Source organism: Cetorhinus maximus, chromosome 8, assembly GCF_964194155.1.
Source record: "Cetorhinus maximus chromosome 8, sCetMax3.hap1.1, whole genome shotgun sequence".
Lineage (NCBI taxonomy): Eukaryota > Metazoa > Chordata > Chondrichthyes > Lamniformes > Cetorhinidae > Cetorhinus > Cetorhinus maximus.
This window is the reverse complement of record NC_135886.1, coordinates 82,627,649-82,646,138: the sequence shown is the minus strand read 5'-3', so window position 1 is coordinate 82,646,138 and position 18,490 is coordinate 82,627,649. Positions and strand designations below refer to the sequence as shown.

At 43.7% G+C, this 18,490-nt stretch overlaps 1 protein-coding gene across 1 annotated transcript; it reads right to left on the bottom strand.

Moving 5' to 3' along the window:
- Nucleotides 1-2,685: 2,685 nt before the first annotated feature.
- rps4x (ribosomal protein S4 X-linked) lies at nt 2,686-15,495 on the bottom strand. Its single transcript, XM_078547189.1, has 6 exons — nt 14,826-15,495; nt 13,666-13,846; nt 12,681-12,778; nt 10,104-10,275; nt 4,450-4,607; nt 2,686-2,853 (listed from the first exon to the last, which is right to left on the bottom strand). The coding sequence occupies exons 1-6, from the start codon at nt 14,850-14,852 to the stop codon at nt 2,752-2,754; spliced, it is 738 nt and encodes a 245-aa protein (XP_078403315.1). The 5' UTR covers nt 14,853-15,495; the 3' UTR covers nt 2,686-2,751.
- Nucleotides 15,496-18,490: the final 2,995 nt, after the last annotated feature.

Sequence of the window (18,490 nt, the reverse complement as noted above, 5' to 3'; positions counted from 1 at the left end):
TATATCACCAAATTTAATCCTTCTCCATTATTAAAAATTCCATTTCCTTTTTGGACTCCGGTATCACAAACCATGCCCAATCAACAGGGCAGGTTGCCATTTTCTCTCAGGTCAAGCACTGTCACTCCATATTGCAGGGGGGTAGATGCAAGAGCAGCCAATTCAGCCTTTTCTCATTCTCAACCAATTTTCCATCTCTCCCGTTTGGTAAGTACCAATTCCTCTATGCATTGCAACTCCATGACTTCCAGGTCAACAGAGGCATTTGTGCTTGTAAACATTAAGCTAGAATTTGAGATACCATGAGGGTAGTGGGAGGGGAAAAAAAGTTAACTAGTATCACAAGATGTTCAGTATCCCTCGGCCTGATTTTTCTTTTGGAGATGGGAAACAAGAGCCAGGTTTATTTGTTTGCTCAAAACCTGCCTCCAGTGGGAAACTTGAGTTTTGGATTTTCCTGGGGGTGAATTTCCTGTTGTGATGGTCTGCTGCTTTCTGCATAACATGGCCCTCCACAGAGATGTGTAGACCTTGATGGTGTGGCCCTGGAAGTGGACAGCTCACAGTGGGGAGAAGCAGGAGGTAAGAGAGCTGGAGGAATTGGAGCCAGAGGGAGATGACACTGAAATTGATACGGAGATGGGTTTCCTGTCCAATTAGCTGCTGGGGCTGGGGGTGACATGGGCTTCAGACATTTAAGGTAGCAATAATAGAAAATGCTGGAAAAACTCAGGGGGGTCGGCAGCATCCGTGCAGAGAGAAACAAGAGTCAACATTTCAACTCAGAGTGACTCTAATTTAGAGCTCCGAGTCATACAGACTCCATAACTCAGCTGGTTCTTTCTCTGCAGATGCTGCCGGACCCGCTGAGTTTTTCCAGCATTTTCAGATTTAGTTTCATACTTCCAACATTGGTAGTATTTTGCTTTTACTCAAGGGAGCAATCACTGTGACTGCCAGTTGTCCTGAGGAAGAGTTTGTGACGGAGGCCTACCACTGCACCACACAGAAGCAAGGTCACATAGGGAAGGTGGTGGACTGGCATCAATAAGGGAGAGCAAAGTCCTCCCCCCTGAGATTGGCAGGCTACCTCATCATGCAGGGGAATTTGCCCGTTCAGTGTCATCTCCCTCTGGCTCCAATTCCTCCAGCTCTCTTACCTCCTGCTTCTCCCCCTGTGAGCTGTCCACTTCCAGGGCCACACCATCAAGGTCTACACATCTCTGTGGAGGGCCATGTTATGCAGAAAGCAGCAGACCATCACAACAGCCAAAGCTCTTGCAGGAGGGTATTGCAAGGCAACAACTGACAGCCACAGGCACTATACTCAGTGCCCTCTAAGGCCACAATGCCCCATCAGTTGTGATCCTAAGTTGTTGCTCAGCATCGGTAAAGGGACCTATCACCTGCGTGATGCACTCGTGTGCAGTCACCTGAGATACCACAGAGGTCCATGGTGACAAGGACACAGATGTCTGTGGCCATCTGCTTAGTATTGCAGTCTCCATCAGTACTGGTTTTGTTATCTCTTCACCTCTTCGCACTCAAGGTAGTGCCCGTCTGCCTGAACTTCCTGTGTAGGCTGCTGCTCATTTCCAATGGCCTTGTTTTCCCCAAGGGTGCTGCATCATCCGGTGCTCAGGTACAGTCTGAGTAGCTGTGTCCACTGCCCTGATGCCCACAGGATGCTACAAGGGACATGACCTCCTGAAGTGGCAAGTTCTAAATGCTGGTTCCTCCCCTGACCCAAGATTAGCTGCAGCAACCTTAACTTCAGAGGGTTAAGCCCTTTAAACTTTAGAAAGCATTTTCACTTTTTGAATTCTTCCTACCTCCAGGAGTTGCCTCAGGCATGGTGATAACCTCCATGCAGCTGGTCTGATTCAGACAGCTACTAAACTGTTTCCCCTCCTCTCCCAGGAAAACTGAGAAGTTGTGAGATCGGGTTTCTAGGTTGTTAACTGGCTTCATTATTGGGGCAGGTGAGATCAGAGGCCCATGTTGTCGGAGTATTGGGAAGGCTGAAACAGAGGCAGGCCTTCCAGCCGCACATTGTGGCCATTTTCTTCTAACCTACCTGCCCATTCTGACCCAATTGGGACCGGGAAAATCCAGCCCCTTCTCAAATTCACTCAGCTGTTATTAAATGTGGCAAAAGAAAGCAACATTTTAAGTAGCCATTACTATAATGTCTCTGCTAAGGAATAAAGTCCCATTCCATTCCCTGTGCTGAGTGACAAGAATTTCTCATGCAAGTATTTCAAAACAAAACATTTCTGAAATAAGATAGTGATTAAGCAACCAGAAAATTCTTAGGGCAGCTGAGTGAAAGTGGAAACGCTCCCCTTAAAACAGGTGACGGGGAGTTTCAGTATTCAACCCTGTACCCATTTCTTGCATGGTTATAATCATGCAATCTACTGCATTGTGTGCTACAGAACTGCACAATTCTTCTAGATTTCCCCAGTAATTTTGTTCCTTCCATTTATCAATGCATGCTTTAGAACGGGATACTCTTAGTGAAACACAATTTGTTTTAATAAAAACAATGTTCTACAGAATTGCATTAGCAGTAGATCCTATTCTGCAAAGGCACATGGCTTTGGACATACACCCTAAAGGCATATTACTGAGGATTTTTGTACAAGGGCAGCGAAGAAAACCAAAGAAAAACTACACACAGTGTATATAAAGAAAGCCTTTTTTTTAATTCTGCCGGGGGGTGGTACTACCACTGTACAGTTCTGATAATTAGTTGCTACTCTGCTTTGCAGCCAGCCTCTTGTCTCTCTCTTCAGCAATGGTGAGGCGGATACCCTTTCCACGAGGCAGGGAAACCCATGGCTTATTACCCTAAGAACAAAGAAAGTTGATTAAAGTGGTGGAAGAAAAGTAAATACATAAAATACATTTTTCTGCAGCTTTTGGATCTATCATCAACAGCCACTTGCTTTCCAGGCACCTTTAACTTTTTACCATTTCCTCCTTTCCCCCTCCCTGCCTGGAAAACCTCAAGACTCAGCTGCATTGCAACCAGTTGGCCATGGGAACTTCTAATGGCACATTTTATAAATACAAATCCCTAACAAGTTGCTACAAAGAAGTGTATTATAAGAGGTTTTGATCAACCATAGAGTAATGCAGAATTAATCCACTTTCACAATAGATTCTGAGAATGGGAACAGGTTCAGTCTTCTGAGAAAGCCACTTTTACTTCACAATTAAGTCACTAACTTGTTCAAATCGACATGTACAGAATTTCTCAAAAGGGGATGAACCAGAATGCAGCAGGCAACCAGAACATAAGTGCCTGAATTAAATGCAGCCTACCAATTAAACATTTAAATAGAAGAATTTGCATTTTCATGCAGTGCCTTTCACATCCACAGGACACCTCAAAGCACTTCAATATCAGTGAAGTACTTCTGAAGTGTAATTGCTGTGGTGTTGTAGCGAGAGACCAGTTCATTTGTTTTAGTGATATTAGCCAAGGGACAAACGTTCCCCAGGAGTCCTTTGTCACATTGTCCCATGGGATCTTTTTTGTTCACCCATGGGGGCAAATGGGAGATCAGTTTAACATCTCATCCTAAAAGACAGCACTTTCAACTCACTGAATACTGCATTGAAGTGTCAAATGCTCAAGTCTACAAAAGGCTTGAATACACAACCTTCTGACTCAAGAGGCAGAGGCTGACACAACTGAAGCTCTGTATTCCAGGCAAAACAAAAGACTTGCATTTATATAGCACTTATCACAACCATCGTGCGTCTCAAAACACTTTACCACCAACTAAGTACTTATGATGTGTAGTTACTGCTGTAATGTAAGAAACGTGGCATCCAATATGCATTCAGCAACACCCCACAAACAGCAATGTGATATTGACCAGATAATCTGCTTTTGCGATGTTGAATATGGGATAAATATTGGTCAGGACACTGGGGATAACTCCTCTATCTTCAAAATAGTACCTGGGATCCTACATCCAGCCAAGCAGGCAGATGGGACCTTGATTTAATGCCTCATCCGAAAGAGGACACCTCTGACAGTACAGTGCTCCCTCACTTCTGCACCGGAGTGTCAACCTTGATTTGTGCTCAAGCCCTGGAGTGGGAATTGAACTATGTTTCAGGGGCAAGAGTACTACCAACTGAGCCATTGTTGAGAACACAGAAACAAACTATTGCATTGAACTGGTGAATGTATGCCACTGTATGATGAAGTATTATTTTAGTTTTGCAGGTTAGCGTTCACACCCAAAGAATTAATAGGCTCATAACCATGCTGCAGTTTACTGCAAACTACCACTACTGTAGAGTCCTTAACTAAGAGCTATCTTGGTAAAGCAGGACTACTTCTGGTTTAACTAAAGCCAATTGCCTACAGCCAACTAGGTAAAAAAACACACACACTTGCTTTCCAATGGTACCAGGATTCATACTCACCTTTCCAATAACAAAAATGTTGGAAAGCCTGGTAGCAAAGCTGTTACCATTAGCATCCTTTACATGAACAACATCGAAAGAACCAGGGTGTCTCTCACGATTAGTGATCACTCCAATACGACCCAAGTTAGCACCTCCTATCACCATGCACAAGTTACCTGCAGGGACAAAGAAATAAATGATAACAAATAAAGGATCCACAGATGTTTAAGAATGATACTTATGGATATTATATTCTATAAAATAATTCATTCAGGATTTTTTTCAAAATGTAAAGTATCCCAGGTACATCACACACAAACAACACTGCGTCACAGCATCAGCAGTCTAAAAATTAATATTCCCCACGTTCCTGTGCCCCCTTAAAAAGCTCCCAGACCATCATGATCTCATTACAATTGAAGTGGGTATTCTTTTGCTAATCTACAGCTGAAGAAAGCTGGGCACATATGCGCAAGAATCAGGCTAGAGGAGAGGAAACAAGCCAGAGTGCATGTTCCTGATCTCTATTCAATCCTCCCTGTAGAAAATCCATGCGTGGGAACTTCAGACAAGGACAGGATTGTAACCTGCAAAACTTCTCTCTTCTAGTACGTCTCAGAGGTTAATACGCCGAAAAGGAGGCACTCGCTTAATGCATGGGGGACAGGCTATTTTTAAAGGAAATATATATTGCTGCCTGGTTGACAGGCACATATCAAAAGCAAGCCAGTAACATGCTTAGATCAGGAAGTCCTCTATAAATGTTTTAACCACTGTCACAATATTTGGATGGAGACTGTCTAATGAGTCATTCAAAGTGCTTGGCACAGATTATTGAAAATTGATTAAGAACTATGTCTGAGGTAAAACTTAAGTCAAGTCCTTAATGGACATGATTCCTTGCAGTCCCTTATACTATCTGTAGTTTCTCATTGTCAGTCATATGTGCTTGTCTGCATGTTGCTTACCAATTTAAAACAGCAAGTTAGATGATTATTCAGAAAGCTCTGTGGTAAAGGATAGCCATGTAAGAAGCAACCATCTTAATTTCAATACTGATCATTTATCCCTTATGACGTTCAACAAATTTGTCAGGGGGTTTACAACTGAGCAGCTCTCCGATTATGTTACTGCACCACCCACAGACAAGATTATTGACCAGCCCCGAATATAACTAGTTGGCATCAGCACAGTGACAAAGGTTATCCATTCGTTCCCTGAATTTCACTACACACACCCAGGTAGCTGGTACTAAAAGGCACACATTATACATTATACATCACAAAATTAACTACAAAAACAAATCCACGTGATGTTTCATTGCAAGTACAGTATAGGAGCAGATCATTTGGCCCAACTTGTCCATGTCAAGAATTGAGGTTCCACAAGAAGTTCCTCCCAACACACTTCATCTAACCCCATTAACATAACCTTCTATTTCTTTCACCCTCACACGTTTATCCAGGTTCCCTTAAAAAGCATGTACCATATAAACAAAAAGTCCGTTGTGGCTAGTTAGGTGGGCCAATTGATTACCACAATTCTGTTCCATTGATGCCCTGATTAAACAGCTTCTAATTGTAGAATAATTACAGTATTTATTAGTTGTTTGGTAGAACAGAACTCAATTATTGAAGAGATATTTTCTTGTCGAAGCATTTCGTCTGCACTCATAAGGACAATTTGCAAGAATACCAAGTGCAGAGGGAACAATTTATACCGCATAAGAGTGCTGATTGGCTGGCAAGTGGCCGCTGATTGGTAGACATTGCCATGGAAAACATACCAGTTGATGCTAGTGCTGGTGGGAAGGCTTTAAATTAACTCGGCAGGGGTGTGGGAACTAAGAAAAAATATTAGAGGAATACCAGGGTGCACAAAATACTGGGAGGGACAGATAGCACTAGTATAGAGAATAGTAAGTTAATCGGTAAAGTCAGGGTAAGGAAAAAGTAACAAAATCTAAATCAGGGTTACTATGCATGTATGTGAATGCACAGAATACAGTAAATAAGATTGGGGAGTTATAGACGCAGATTGCAATGTGGAAATATGATGTTGTGGCGATAACAGAGACCTGGCTCAAGGACAGACAGAACTGGGTGTTAAATATTTGCAGGTAAAACGTGTTCAGGAGAGATAGGAAAGGAAGAAATGGAGAAGGGGTACCGGTATTGGTTAAGGAGAGCATTGCAGTGCTGGAGAAAGAGGATGTCCCAGAGGGTTCAAGGACAGAATCAATTTGGCTAGAGCTAAGGAGCAAAAAGGGTGCAATTACATTGTTCGGTGTAGTCTATAGACTGCCAAATAGTGAAAAGGATGTAAAAGAACAAACCTGGAGGGAAATTACAGAGAGATGCAGGCATTATAGAGTAGTTATAATGGGGGACTTTAATTACCCGAATGTAGCCTGGGACAGTGGTAGTGTAAAGGGCGGAGAGGAGCAAAAGTTCTTAGATTGTGTTCAGGAGAATTTTCTACAGCAGGATGTGTCCAATCTAACAAGAAAAGACACTGTTGGACTGGTTCTTTGAAATGAGGATCAAGTATCAGTCGGGGAACATTTAAGAGACAGTGATCATTGCATTGTGTATTTTAGGATGATGATAGAAAAGGACGATAGGCAATCCAGAGTAAAAATTATTAACTGAACAAGAGCCATCTTCGATGGGGCAAGAACGGAGCTGGGCCTGATAGACTGGAACGAAAGACTGGCAGAAAAAAATTGTAGCTGAACAATGGGCCACCTTCAAAAAAGAACTGGTTTGAGCACCTTTAAGGTATATTCCATCGAAAGGGAAAGGTGGAATAAACAAGTCCAGAGCTCCCTGGATGAAAAGGGGAGATTGAAATTAAGAAAAAGTGCACTTATAACAGGTGTCAGGTAGGAAATACAATTGAGAACCAAGAGGAATACAGAAGGTTCAGAGGGGAGGTGAAATAGCATATTAGAGAAGCAAAGAGGGATTATGAGAAAAGGCTGGCAGCCAACAAAGGGGAATCCCAAAGTCTTCTATGGCCATATAAATAGTTAGAAGGGTGGTAAAAGGAGTAGGGCCGATTAGGCATCTAAAAGGGAATTTACACATGGACGAAGGGGCCATGGCTGAGGTATTAAATGAAATCTTTGCCAAGGAGGTAGATGCTACCCAGGCCATGGTGACAGATGAGGAAACTCTGTCACTAGAAGGGTTCAAAATTGATAAGGGGGAAGTGTTGAATAGACTGTCGGTACTTAAAGTTGACAAGGCATTGGGACCGGATGAGTTGCATCCATGGGTTCTGAAGGAAGTGAGAGTAGAAATTGCAGGGGCACTGGCCATAATTGCAAACATTAAGCCCTTGTTCAAAAAAGTTTGTAAGGATAAGCCCAGCAATTACAGACCAGTCAGTTTAACTTCAGTGGTGGGCAATATTCTAGAAACAATTATTCGGGATAGAATTAGTAGTCAGTGGAAAAATATGGGTTGATAAGGAAGAGCCAGCATGGATTTCTAAAGGGGAAACCGTGTTTAACTAGTTTGAAGTTTTTTGAAGGGGTAACAGAAAAGGTCGATGAGGGTAATGCTGTTGATGTGGTGTACGATGACATTGAAAAGACATTTGACACAGTGCCACACAACTGACTTGTGAGAAAAGTTATTGCTCATGGAATAGAAGGGACAGTAGCAACATGGATACAAAATTGGCTGAAAAACAGGAAGCAGAGAGTGGTGGTCAATGATGTTTTTTGGGCTGGAGGAAGATTTGTAGTGGAGTTTCCCAGGGGTCAGTATTGGGACTCTTACTTTTCCTGATATATATTAACAATCTAGATCTTGGTGTGCAGGGGACAATTTTAAAGTTTGCGGATGATACGAAACTTGGGAGTGTTGTGAACTGCAAGGATGACTGCGTGGAACTTCAAGAAGACATAGACAAGTTGGAGTGAGCAGATAGGTGGCAGATGAAGTTCAGTGTGGAGAAGTGTGAGGTGATTCATTTTGGTAGGAAGAACATGGACAGACAATATAAAATAAGGGGTGGAATTTTGAAGGGGGTGCAGCAGCAGAAAGGCTTGGGCGTATATGTGCATAGACCATTGAAGGTGGCAGGAAAGCAGTTAATAAAACATAGTATCCTGGGCTTTATTAACAGGGGCATGGAGTACAAGGGCAGGGAGGTTATGTTGAATTTATATAAGACCCTTGTTAGACCTCAGCTGGAATATTGTGTACAGTTCTGGGCACCATATCATAGGAAGGGTGTGAACGCTTGGAGAGAGTGCAGAAGAGGTTTACAAGAATGGTCCCAGGGATGAGAAACTTCAGCTATGAGGATAGATTGGAGAAGTTTGGACTATTTTCCTTGGAGGAGGAGGAGGCTACTAGGAGACTTGATAGAAGTTTTCAAAATCATGAAGGGACTGGGCAGAGTAGATAGGGAGAAACTGTTCCCACTCGTAAAAGGATCAAGAACGAGAGGGCACAGATCTGAAGTGATTTGCAAAGGAAGCAAATGTGACGTGAGAAAAAAACTTTTTCACACAACGAACAGTCTGGAATGCACTGCCTGGAAGTGTGGTGGAGGCAGGTTCAATCGAGGCATTCAAGAGGGCATTAGATGATTATTTGAATAGAAACAAGGTGCAGGGGTATGGGAAAAGGCAGGAAAACTAGGTCATAATGCTCATTTTGAGAGCCGGTGCAGACACGATGGGACAAATGGCCTCCTCCTGTGCCGTTATGATTCTGTGATTCTTAGGCTGCTGAATCACTGATCAATCACCTGCTAAAGTGATTCTGTGACTGACAGTTAACTGCCAAGCATTGCTTGAAATTTAAACCAGGCAGCTCGATTCTGACTGGTCAAGGCATTGCCCTGAGCAAATGGCTGTCACTTATTTTGTTTAGCAGAAACAGATGCAATGTGTGTACGTGTTCTTGTCTGCAAAGAACAGGGCCCTGTCTATTAACATATGTAGCTTCCAGTACACGCCATACTTCGAACCCAACGAACAATCTTAAATTGGTTGTCAACGTAATCCTTAGCACACTGAGGGTTCTTTAGCAAATGTTGTCCAATCTTGGAATCGCACCTAATGTTGGGCACTGGGTTTTGAGTTTTGCAAGCACGGGCTGGTTGGTATGGTCTTCACCTTGCCTGTTGCAAACAGCGAAGGGAGATGTTGTTTGAAACAATCCACCAGTCTTTGGGACGTATGGCCTACATAATGCAAATACCGTATTTATGCAAAACCCATGTACAGAGTATATAAAGTGCATTTATTCCATGTTTCAGGTACTGCAAGAAATAACATTATTGAAATGGATCCCTAAGAAACTTAAAAATGTAAATTTTATATGATTTGGGTATTCAAAAGTTAAATTTAAGTTTAGTTTCACTCTGCATTTTTCTCGCTTCGCAAAAGTCTTGACTTGCAACTTAAAGACAAAAATTCAATGACGATCTGAAGCAAAGAATTCTACCCAGTTTCAACCAGAAAAAATTAGAGATCTTAATTTACCAGATTTCGATTTGAAAATTCTCTGCCATTGTATATTGCCTTGTGGCACTGTCCTCTCTACTGCCTGTGCCTATGCAGACACCTGAAAAAATTCCCATCTTAATACCCTTCCTTTAAGTGAGCAGAGGAAAAGGCCTGGAGCCAATTTGACCATAAACCCAAATACCTGTGTCAAATTTGATGAAGTCTGTGATCTTGCCAGTATCTAGATCAATTTGTACGGTGTCATTGACCTTAATCAGAGGATCTGGATAGCGAATGGTTCGCGCATCATGTGTAACCAGATGAGGGATTCCTTTGGTGCCCACACGGATCTTCCTTACTTTGCACAGCTTATACTGGGAAACAAATTAAATTGTCACTCTTCATTGACACGGTCTAAAACAAACATCTTAAAACCAATTTCTACAAATTTAAAAAAGTCCCTACTTGTGCCTTGTAGCCTCATCTCAGAACATGTTGCCACTTTTAATTAGGAAGGTAACTACAGTTAAATGAGGTTATCACCTTATCCTACACTACCTCCAAAAAGAATTTTCTTGTAGAAGATATGGGGAGGGGGAAAAGAGAGAGAGGGTAACCTGGTAGCCCTGACAAAGATTCACATCTCACCTTGTTGAACCCAATTCACTCCTATTACACAACACTACTTAATTACAAATTAATATTGTAGCATAAACAATCCAACCAATTTAGAAGGTGGGACTGAAAACACAGTGCTGCAGTGCACAGTAGCAACTGTGGCAAAGTGGTAAGGCACAAGTCTGTACCTGCAATTTTCCACAGTAAATGGCCAGCTTCCGTACTTTTACCAGGTCAACACAAGATTTGATGTTGAGCAGGGGCAACATTTGAACACAGATTCACAATGACAGAAACCCATAAACGCCAAAGCAATTTGTCCTCCAGGGTATAAGTAGGAGAGGTGCAAGAATGTAACAAGTGAAGTGGTACAACTTCCAGATTAAGCAAATATTCTGTTTACACACCTATGTTTCATTAATTTATTAGTTTACTTAAATTGAGGCTTTTGCTCAAAAATCAATTCTCATTAAATAAAGTTGACAAGTCCATTACATATTACTGTACTTGCTCCAACATTATACCCATCTGCAGATCCCAGTGAACTGGGCCATAGAGTAGGGTAATTTAAATACTCATAAAGCCATCTTTAAGTTGGTATAATTTCAGCAGCAAACACAAAAATCTAACAGGCCAGTAACCACCCCTCTGCCTAATTACAGCAAAATGAAAATAGTGAATAACACCCTAGGCTGAGGAGCTACATTATTCTGCCAAATTTTACATCGACACCTAGAATTATAATCAGGATTTTAACACAGCTTTAACCTGAGGGGGAAAAGAGGCAGGGGAAAATTGATGACTCTAAACAGATGTTGTGGCTTGGAACCAGACCGAAAGGAAGAACTGCCACCTATCTCAACAGCAGATGCCACTTATATGGCCTGGAAAGAAGTGCAAAAGGATAATGTACAAAGGTTCCATTTCTCCTATGAAGAAGGACTGAGTAGATTAACCTATATTCTTTGAGGTTTAAATGTATGGAAGGTGATCTCACTGAAACATTAAAGATTCCGAGAGGGTTTGATGAGGTAGATGCTGAGAAGCTGTTTCACTTGCCTGGAATCAGGGGCATAATTTCAGGATAAAGGGTCAGCCATTTAGTACGAGGAGGAATCGCTTCTCAGGAGGCTGTGAATCTTTGGAGTTCTCTAGCCCAGAGAGCTATGGAAGCTCCATCATTGAGTATATTTAAGTCTCAGATTGCTGAGACCTTTGCACTGAGGGTATCAAGGGACTACAGGGGTATTGTGAAAAAGTGGAGTGAAGTAGAAGATCAGCCATGATCTTACTGAAGGGGTCATATGCCTGCTCCTATTTAATGACACTAAAACAAAGCAAAATAGTGGACATTGGAAATCTGACCAAAAAAAAAAACAGAAAATGCTGAAAACACTGATGCTGTCTGACCTGCTGAGTGTTTCCTTGATTTAATGACAATTTGTTTTCAGGCCGCATTTGGCGAACCAATTTTAAAAAGGAAACAAAAATAGTTTCCAGCTATCTCTTATCAGTCAGCACAGCTAAATGGAAGTGCTGCAAATACTGAAAGTACAATTTAACTCAAAACATACAGTGTTGTCAGTAGAATTAATCTATTACAAGAGCTTCCAAAAGCATTATTCCAAATGCTGCCAAGCATTCATCTTTGATGCCAACTTCATTACCAACCAAGAATCATGATACTACCTACTCAAGCTTTCAACCTATGCAAGACATGGTAAAGGCAGCATTTTCTCACCTGCCAGGCTACATAGAGGTTGGGCCTCATTTCTCTATACATTAAGTAGCTCGACTGACATCCAGTTATTTAGACTCTTCCAGTCCCAAGAAGCCAAGCTAATGCTGATCATGCAGAGTTTTGTCAAAATATTCTCCCTTCCACTGCACAAGACACAGACTCATGGCCATTACACCAGTCACAACCCCAAATACATAAAAACGGAGGTGGGGAAGTGAGCTTGTCAAAAAAGGGGGAAAAAATCAACAGAAATAAATATTCATGTCACTCCAAAGGGCCAGTTGAAGCAAAAACAAGTAACATGTCCTATCAACTACTTAAGGTGCACAACGCAATTTGGGGTGGGCAATAAATGTTGGCCTAGCCAGTGACACCTACATCCCATGAAAGAATAAACAAAATTTGTGATGAGGCAATTACCTTGGCTTCCTCAGCTGTAATTCGATGTACAGCAAAACGACCCTTGGTGTCATAGATCAGACGGAAGTGTTCACTTGTCTTATCAATGCTGATCACATCTGCAAATAAATACAAATTTATAAATTAGGCCACAACCCATAATGAGCAATTACTATGCAAACACAAATGTTCCCGAATTCAAAAAGCTACCAACAATACAAGAGATCATTCTTTGTGGGGCTGCAGTAGCTACAACATCTGGCAGTTTACTAACATGAGGCAGCACCAGAATCATAGAATTTAATTCACTGGGTAAGTTTATAAGTGGAAGCTCAATTCACATTCCAACCCCACCCACCCCCCCAACACACACATTCCATTTCCTTCAGGTCGTCCTTGCCTTTCCACCTTTCAGATTTGAATCTGGATGGACTCAACCAAGTACCCTTTTTTCCTTCTTTCATGGGATGTGAATATCACTGGCAAGATCAGCATTTGTTGCCCATCCCCAATTGACCCTTGAAAAATTGGTGGTGAACCACCTCCTTGAACCACTGCTGTCCATTTGGCACAGGTAGATCGACAGTATTGTTAAGGAGGGAGTTCTAGGGGCTGAATTTTATGGCCCCTCTCACCGGTGGGATTTTCCAGTCCCGTCAAAGTCAATTGACTTTTGAACAAGTCATCACATTTTCCAACCCTACCCCAGCCATGGCAAGGCCGTAAAATTGCACCCTGGATTTTTGACCCAACGACTGAAAGGAACAGCAATATAGCTCTACGTCAGGGTGCTGTGTAGCTTGGACAGAAACTTTCTAAACATTTGACATCAGGAGATGTGTGTGTAGTTTTCTAAGAAATAGCACAGCAACGTCTCCATTTTATTTGACTTAGAAACTGAAATCAATCTACTGAAACCAATATTCAATTCAGACAAAGCATGCAAGGGATATTGAGCCTCAAACACCTTTAAAGAATTTCAATTAAGGAGAATCCCCATACTTACCCATGAATCCAGTTGGGTAGGTGATATCTGTCCGGACTTTGCCATCAATTTTGATGAATCTCTGCATACAGATCTTCTTCACCTCATCACCAGTCAAAGCATACTTCAGACGATTTCGGAGGAAAATGATGAGGGGGAGGCACTCCCGGAGCTTGTGGGGACCAGTAGATGGACGAGGAGCCTAATAAAACAAAACAGTTTATACACTCAGCATACCACATATCAGAATTCCCAAATACTCCCTTGGACAATACATTCACTCACTCAGAAAATGTTTTATAACTGGAATGCTTTCAGTAACCCTGCTTTTACCATCAAGCTGCATTACCTACTTTTTACTTGAAGCCACATTTCTCATGGTATTTTCATTTCTCTTCCTTCCTTCCCTGCCTATAAGCCACAGAAACAAGCCCACAAACTTATTCTTGCCAAACCCAGCTGTCAAAATACATCCATTTGGAAAGGGCCTTAGATCAACACTCTAGGCAATAGAGCAGTACAACTCAAAAACTTAGGCAGAGAACAGAAGATGACAAACTATGACAGAGCCTTTAAAAAACAGTAGGATTACATAGCAATTGCGGTCTATTACCATTTTCTGACCCTCGCCAACCTTGATACAATCACAAAGAATCAAATTTCAAATGCACATTTAAGAAAATGTGGTGCCAAATTCAATGGAGTAAAAAGCCCTTGTTGATACATCACTCTGCCTGTAAACTGAGTAGATTACAACCTAACTGTTAAAAGTGTGAGAAAAACAAAATTAACGTCGAGTCCATATGACCCTTCTTCAGACCTGTTTCAGATTTCCAGCATCTGCAGTATTTTGCTTTTATCTTAGTGTTTCAAAAGTGTAGGTTATTTCAAACTGAACTAAAAAGTTAAAAGACATTAACATTACTAGCTAAAGAGTTCTTTAGGCATAAAATATACAAGGATTCCGAGAACAGGTTGCAAGACCTACAAATGTACAACTAGGTATGCAGAACTCGGAGTACAAACTCTCCATTCAACAGAACATGCAATTTCTGTGATCCCAATGGGCCTATTTCAAACGTGTTAAATAAGGGCTACAAAATTCCACCCATCTAAATTCATCCACCGTATTAGAGACAATCAAATATTAATATTCCATGTGATGCTGGGGAGATACTTACAAATACCCCAGTCAGTTTATCCAGCATCCAATGCCGGGGTGCCGCTAGGCGCTTCAGGTGCTTCTTTGGACCTCGGGCCTGTAGGAAGAGTAAAAACCGTTTAGTTTGTGGCTGCAACTGAAACTCTCAATCCTCCTGAGTCCAGGTCCCCGGGACGGCAGCAACTCCAGCTCCCTCCCCTGCCCGAGTCCAACTCGCTCGCCTAACTCAGAGGAAGGAGATATTTAAAAACCCCGAAACCCAACCGCGAGTCCTGGGCTGAAGCTGCAACTCCAGCCCGCGGATGGCACGGCCCAGCCCTGGGCCTACATGGCAGACAGGGAAGGGAGACAAGTTCCAGTAACTGCACTAAATAATTAAATCAGCGCCAACCCGAACCCGCCGCCTATAATACGATGAGGGGAGAGTAGCAGGGCCGGGTCCCGGGAACCCGAGCGCTGCCCGGCCCCAGGCAGCAATGGCCGCCGCTTCCCCCAGCACCCCAAGACCCGCGCTTGGTGCTAAAATATCCAGAAAGCACCCATTCGCTTCGCACAAATTAGCCCAGAGGCTGATTCCCCGGCCGTTTATAGATGGATTGCGGTAACATTGATCTTGTTTGTCCGTTCTATAAAGTGGATGTTATTGGATTCGCCCCACGCTCTCACGCCCGCTGATTCTCACCATTTCTGTAGCTGCAGGAAAAAGACCGTTCCCCACAATGCAACGCGCAATCGGGCCGCTGTGCGCCTGCGCTCTACGCTTCTTGTTCCCCCTGTGCAAGTCAGAAACTGGTTACGTAGAGTATTAGCAGCACAAAAACAGAATTACTTGGAAAAACTCAGCAGGTCTGGCAGCATCGGCGGAGAAGAAATCAGTTAACGTTTCGAGCCTTCATGGCCCTTCGGCAGAACTGAAGCATAGTTAGAAGAAGGGAGAAATATAAATTGGTTTAAGGGGGGGGGGAAGAGACATTGAGGGTGTGGTGATTGTGGAGATGAGCAGATAATCAAAAGATGTCACAGACAAAAGGGTCAAAGAGGTGTTTTGTCTGAGAAAAGTGCTAATTAAGAATGGAGGACAGGATATTCAAAGTACAGCTCTAGTGGGGGTGGGGTGGAAAGGCTAACAAGGTTTTAGTTTTAGATTTAAAAATAATGGAAATAGGTGGGGAAAGAAGAATCTATATAAATTATTGAAAAAAAAGCAGGGGGGGGTGGGGGGGAAGAAACGGGGTGGAGATGGGGGGAGGGGGAGTTTAAGATCTAAAGTTGTTGAATTCAATATTCAGCCCGGAAGGCTGTAAAGTGCCTAGTCGGAAGATGAGGTGCTGTTCCTCCAGTTTGCGTTGGGCTTCACTGGAACAATGCAGCAAGCCAAGGACAGACATGTGGGCAAGAGAACAGGGTGGAGTGTTAAAATGGCAAGCGACAGGGAGGTTTGGGTCTTTCTTGCGGACAGACCGCAGGTGTTCCGCAAAACGGTCGCACAGTTTGCGTTTGGTCTCTCCAATGTAGAGGAGACCGCATTGGGAGCAACGAATGCAGTAGACTAAGTTAGGGGAAATGCAAGTGAAATGCTGCTTCACTTGAAAGGAGTGTTCGGGCCCTTGGACGGTGAGGAGAGAGGAAGTGAAGGGGCAGGTGTTGCATCTTCTGCGTGGGCATGGGGAGGTGCCATAAGTGGGGGTTGAGGAGTAGGGGGTGATGGAGGAGTGGACCAGGGTGTCCCGGAGGGAACGATCCCTACGGAATGCCGTCAGGGGGGGTGAAGGGAAGATGTGTTTGGTGGTGGCATCATGCTGGAGTTGGCGGAAATGGCGGAGGATGATCCTTTGAATGCAGAGGCTGGTGGGGTGATAAGTGAGGACAAGGGGGACCCTATCATGTTTCTGGGAAGGAGGAGAAGGCGTGAGGGAGGATGCGCGGGATATGGGTCGGACACGGTTGAGGGCCCTGTCAACGACCGTGGATGGAAAACCTCGGTTAAGGAAGAAGGAGGACATGTCAGAGGAGCTGTTTTTGAAGGTAGCGTCATCAGAACAGATGCGACGGAGGCGAAGGAACTGAGAGAATGGGATGGAGTCTTTACAAGAAGCAGGGTGTGAGGAGCTGTAGTCGAGGTAGCTGTGGGAGTCGGTAGGCTTGTAATGGATATTGGTGGACAGTCTATCATCAGAAATTGGCTGAACTTGTTCTCACACTGAACAATTTCTCCTTTAACTCCTCTCACTTCCTCCAAATAAAAGGTGTGGCTATGGGTACCCGCATGGGCCCCAGCTATGCCTGTCTCTTTATGGGGTATGTGGGACATTCCTTGTTCCAGTCCTACTCCGGCCCCCTCCCACAACTCTTTCTCCGGTACATCGATGATTACTTCGGTGCTGCTTCATGCTCTCGTCGGGACCTGGAAAAATTTATTAATTTTGCTTCCAATCTCCACCCCGCCATCATCTTCACATGGTCCATCTCTGACACTTCTCTTCCCTTCCTTGACCTCTCCGTCGCATCTGTTCTGATGACGCTACCTTCAAAAACAGCTCCTCTGACATGTCCTCCTTCTTCCTTAACCGAGGTTTTCCATCCACGGTCGTTGACAGGGCCCTCAACCGTGTCCGGCCCATATCCCGCGCATCCTCCCTCACGCCTTCTCCTTCTTCCCAGAAACATGATAGGGTCCCCCTTGTCCTCACTTATCACCCCACCAGCCTCCGCATTCAAAGGATCATCCTCCGCCATTTCCGCCAACTCCAGCATGATGCCACCACCAAACACATCTTCCCTTCACCCCCCCTGACGGCATTCCGTAGGGATCGTTCCCTCCGGGACACCCTGGTCCACTCCTCCATCACCCCCTACTCCTCAACCCCCACTTATGGCACCTCCCCATGCCCACGCAGAAGATGCAACACATGCCCCTTCACTTCCTCTCTCCTCACCGTCCAAGGGCCCGAACACTCCTTTCAAGTGGAGCAGCATTTCACTTGCATTTCCCCTAACTTAGTCTACTGCATTCGTTGCTCCCAATGCGGTCTCCTCTACATTGGAGAGACCAAACGCAAACTGTGCGACCGTTTTGCGGAACACCTGCGGTCTGTCCGCAAGAAAGACCCAAACCTCCCTGTCGCTTGCCATTTTAACACTCCACCCTGTTCTCTTGCCCACATGTCTGTCCTTGGCTTGCTGCATTGTTCCAGTGAAGCCCAACGCAAACTGGAGGAACAGCACCTCATCTTCCGACTAGGCACTTTACAGCCTTCCGGGCTGAATATTGAATTCAACAACTTTAGATCTTAAACTCCCCCTCCCCCCATCTCCACCCCGTTTCTTCCCCCCCACCCCCCCCTGCTTTTTTTTCAATAATTTATATAGATTCTTCTTTCCCCACCTATTTCCATTATTTTTAAATCTAAAACTAAAACCTTGTTAGCCTTTCCACCCCACCCCCACTAGAGCTGTACTTTGAATATCCTGTCCTCCATTCTTAATTAGCACTTTTCTCAGACAAAACACCTCTTTGACCCTTTTGTCTGTGACATCTTTTGATTATCTGCTCATCTCCACAATCACCACACCCTCAATGTCTCTCTCCCCCCCCAGCACCACCCCCCCACCTTAAACCAATTTATATTTCTCCCTTCTTCTAACTATGCTTCAGTTCTGCCGAAGGGCCATGAAGGCTCGAAA

Bases quoted from the DNA above. Each gene is read 5' to 3' on its own strand.
- rps4x (XM_078547189.1), bottom strand. From the start codon at position 14,852: ATGCTGGATAAACTGACTGGGGTATTT. The intron at 10,276-12,680 runs GTAATTGCCTCA...TTTGTTTCCCAG, and splicing joins TTACAGCTGAGGAAGCCAAG to TATAAGCTGTGCAAAGTAAG. The intron at 4,608-10,103 runs GTATTTGGGTTT...TTGTCCCTGCAG, and splicing joins CTTCATCAAATTTGACACAG to GTAACTTGTGCATGGTGATA.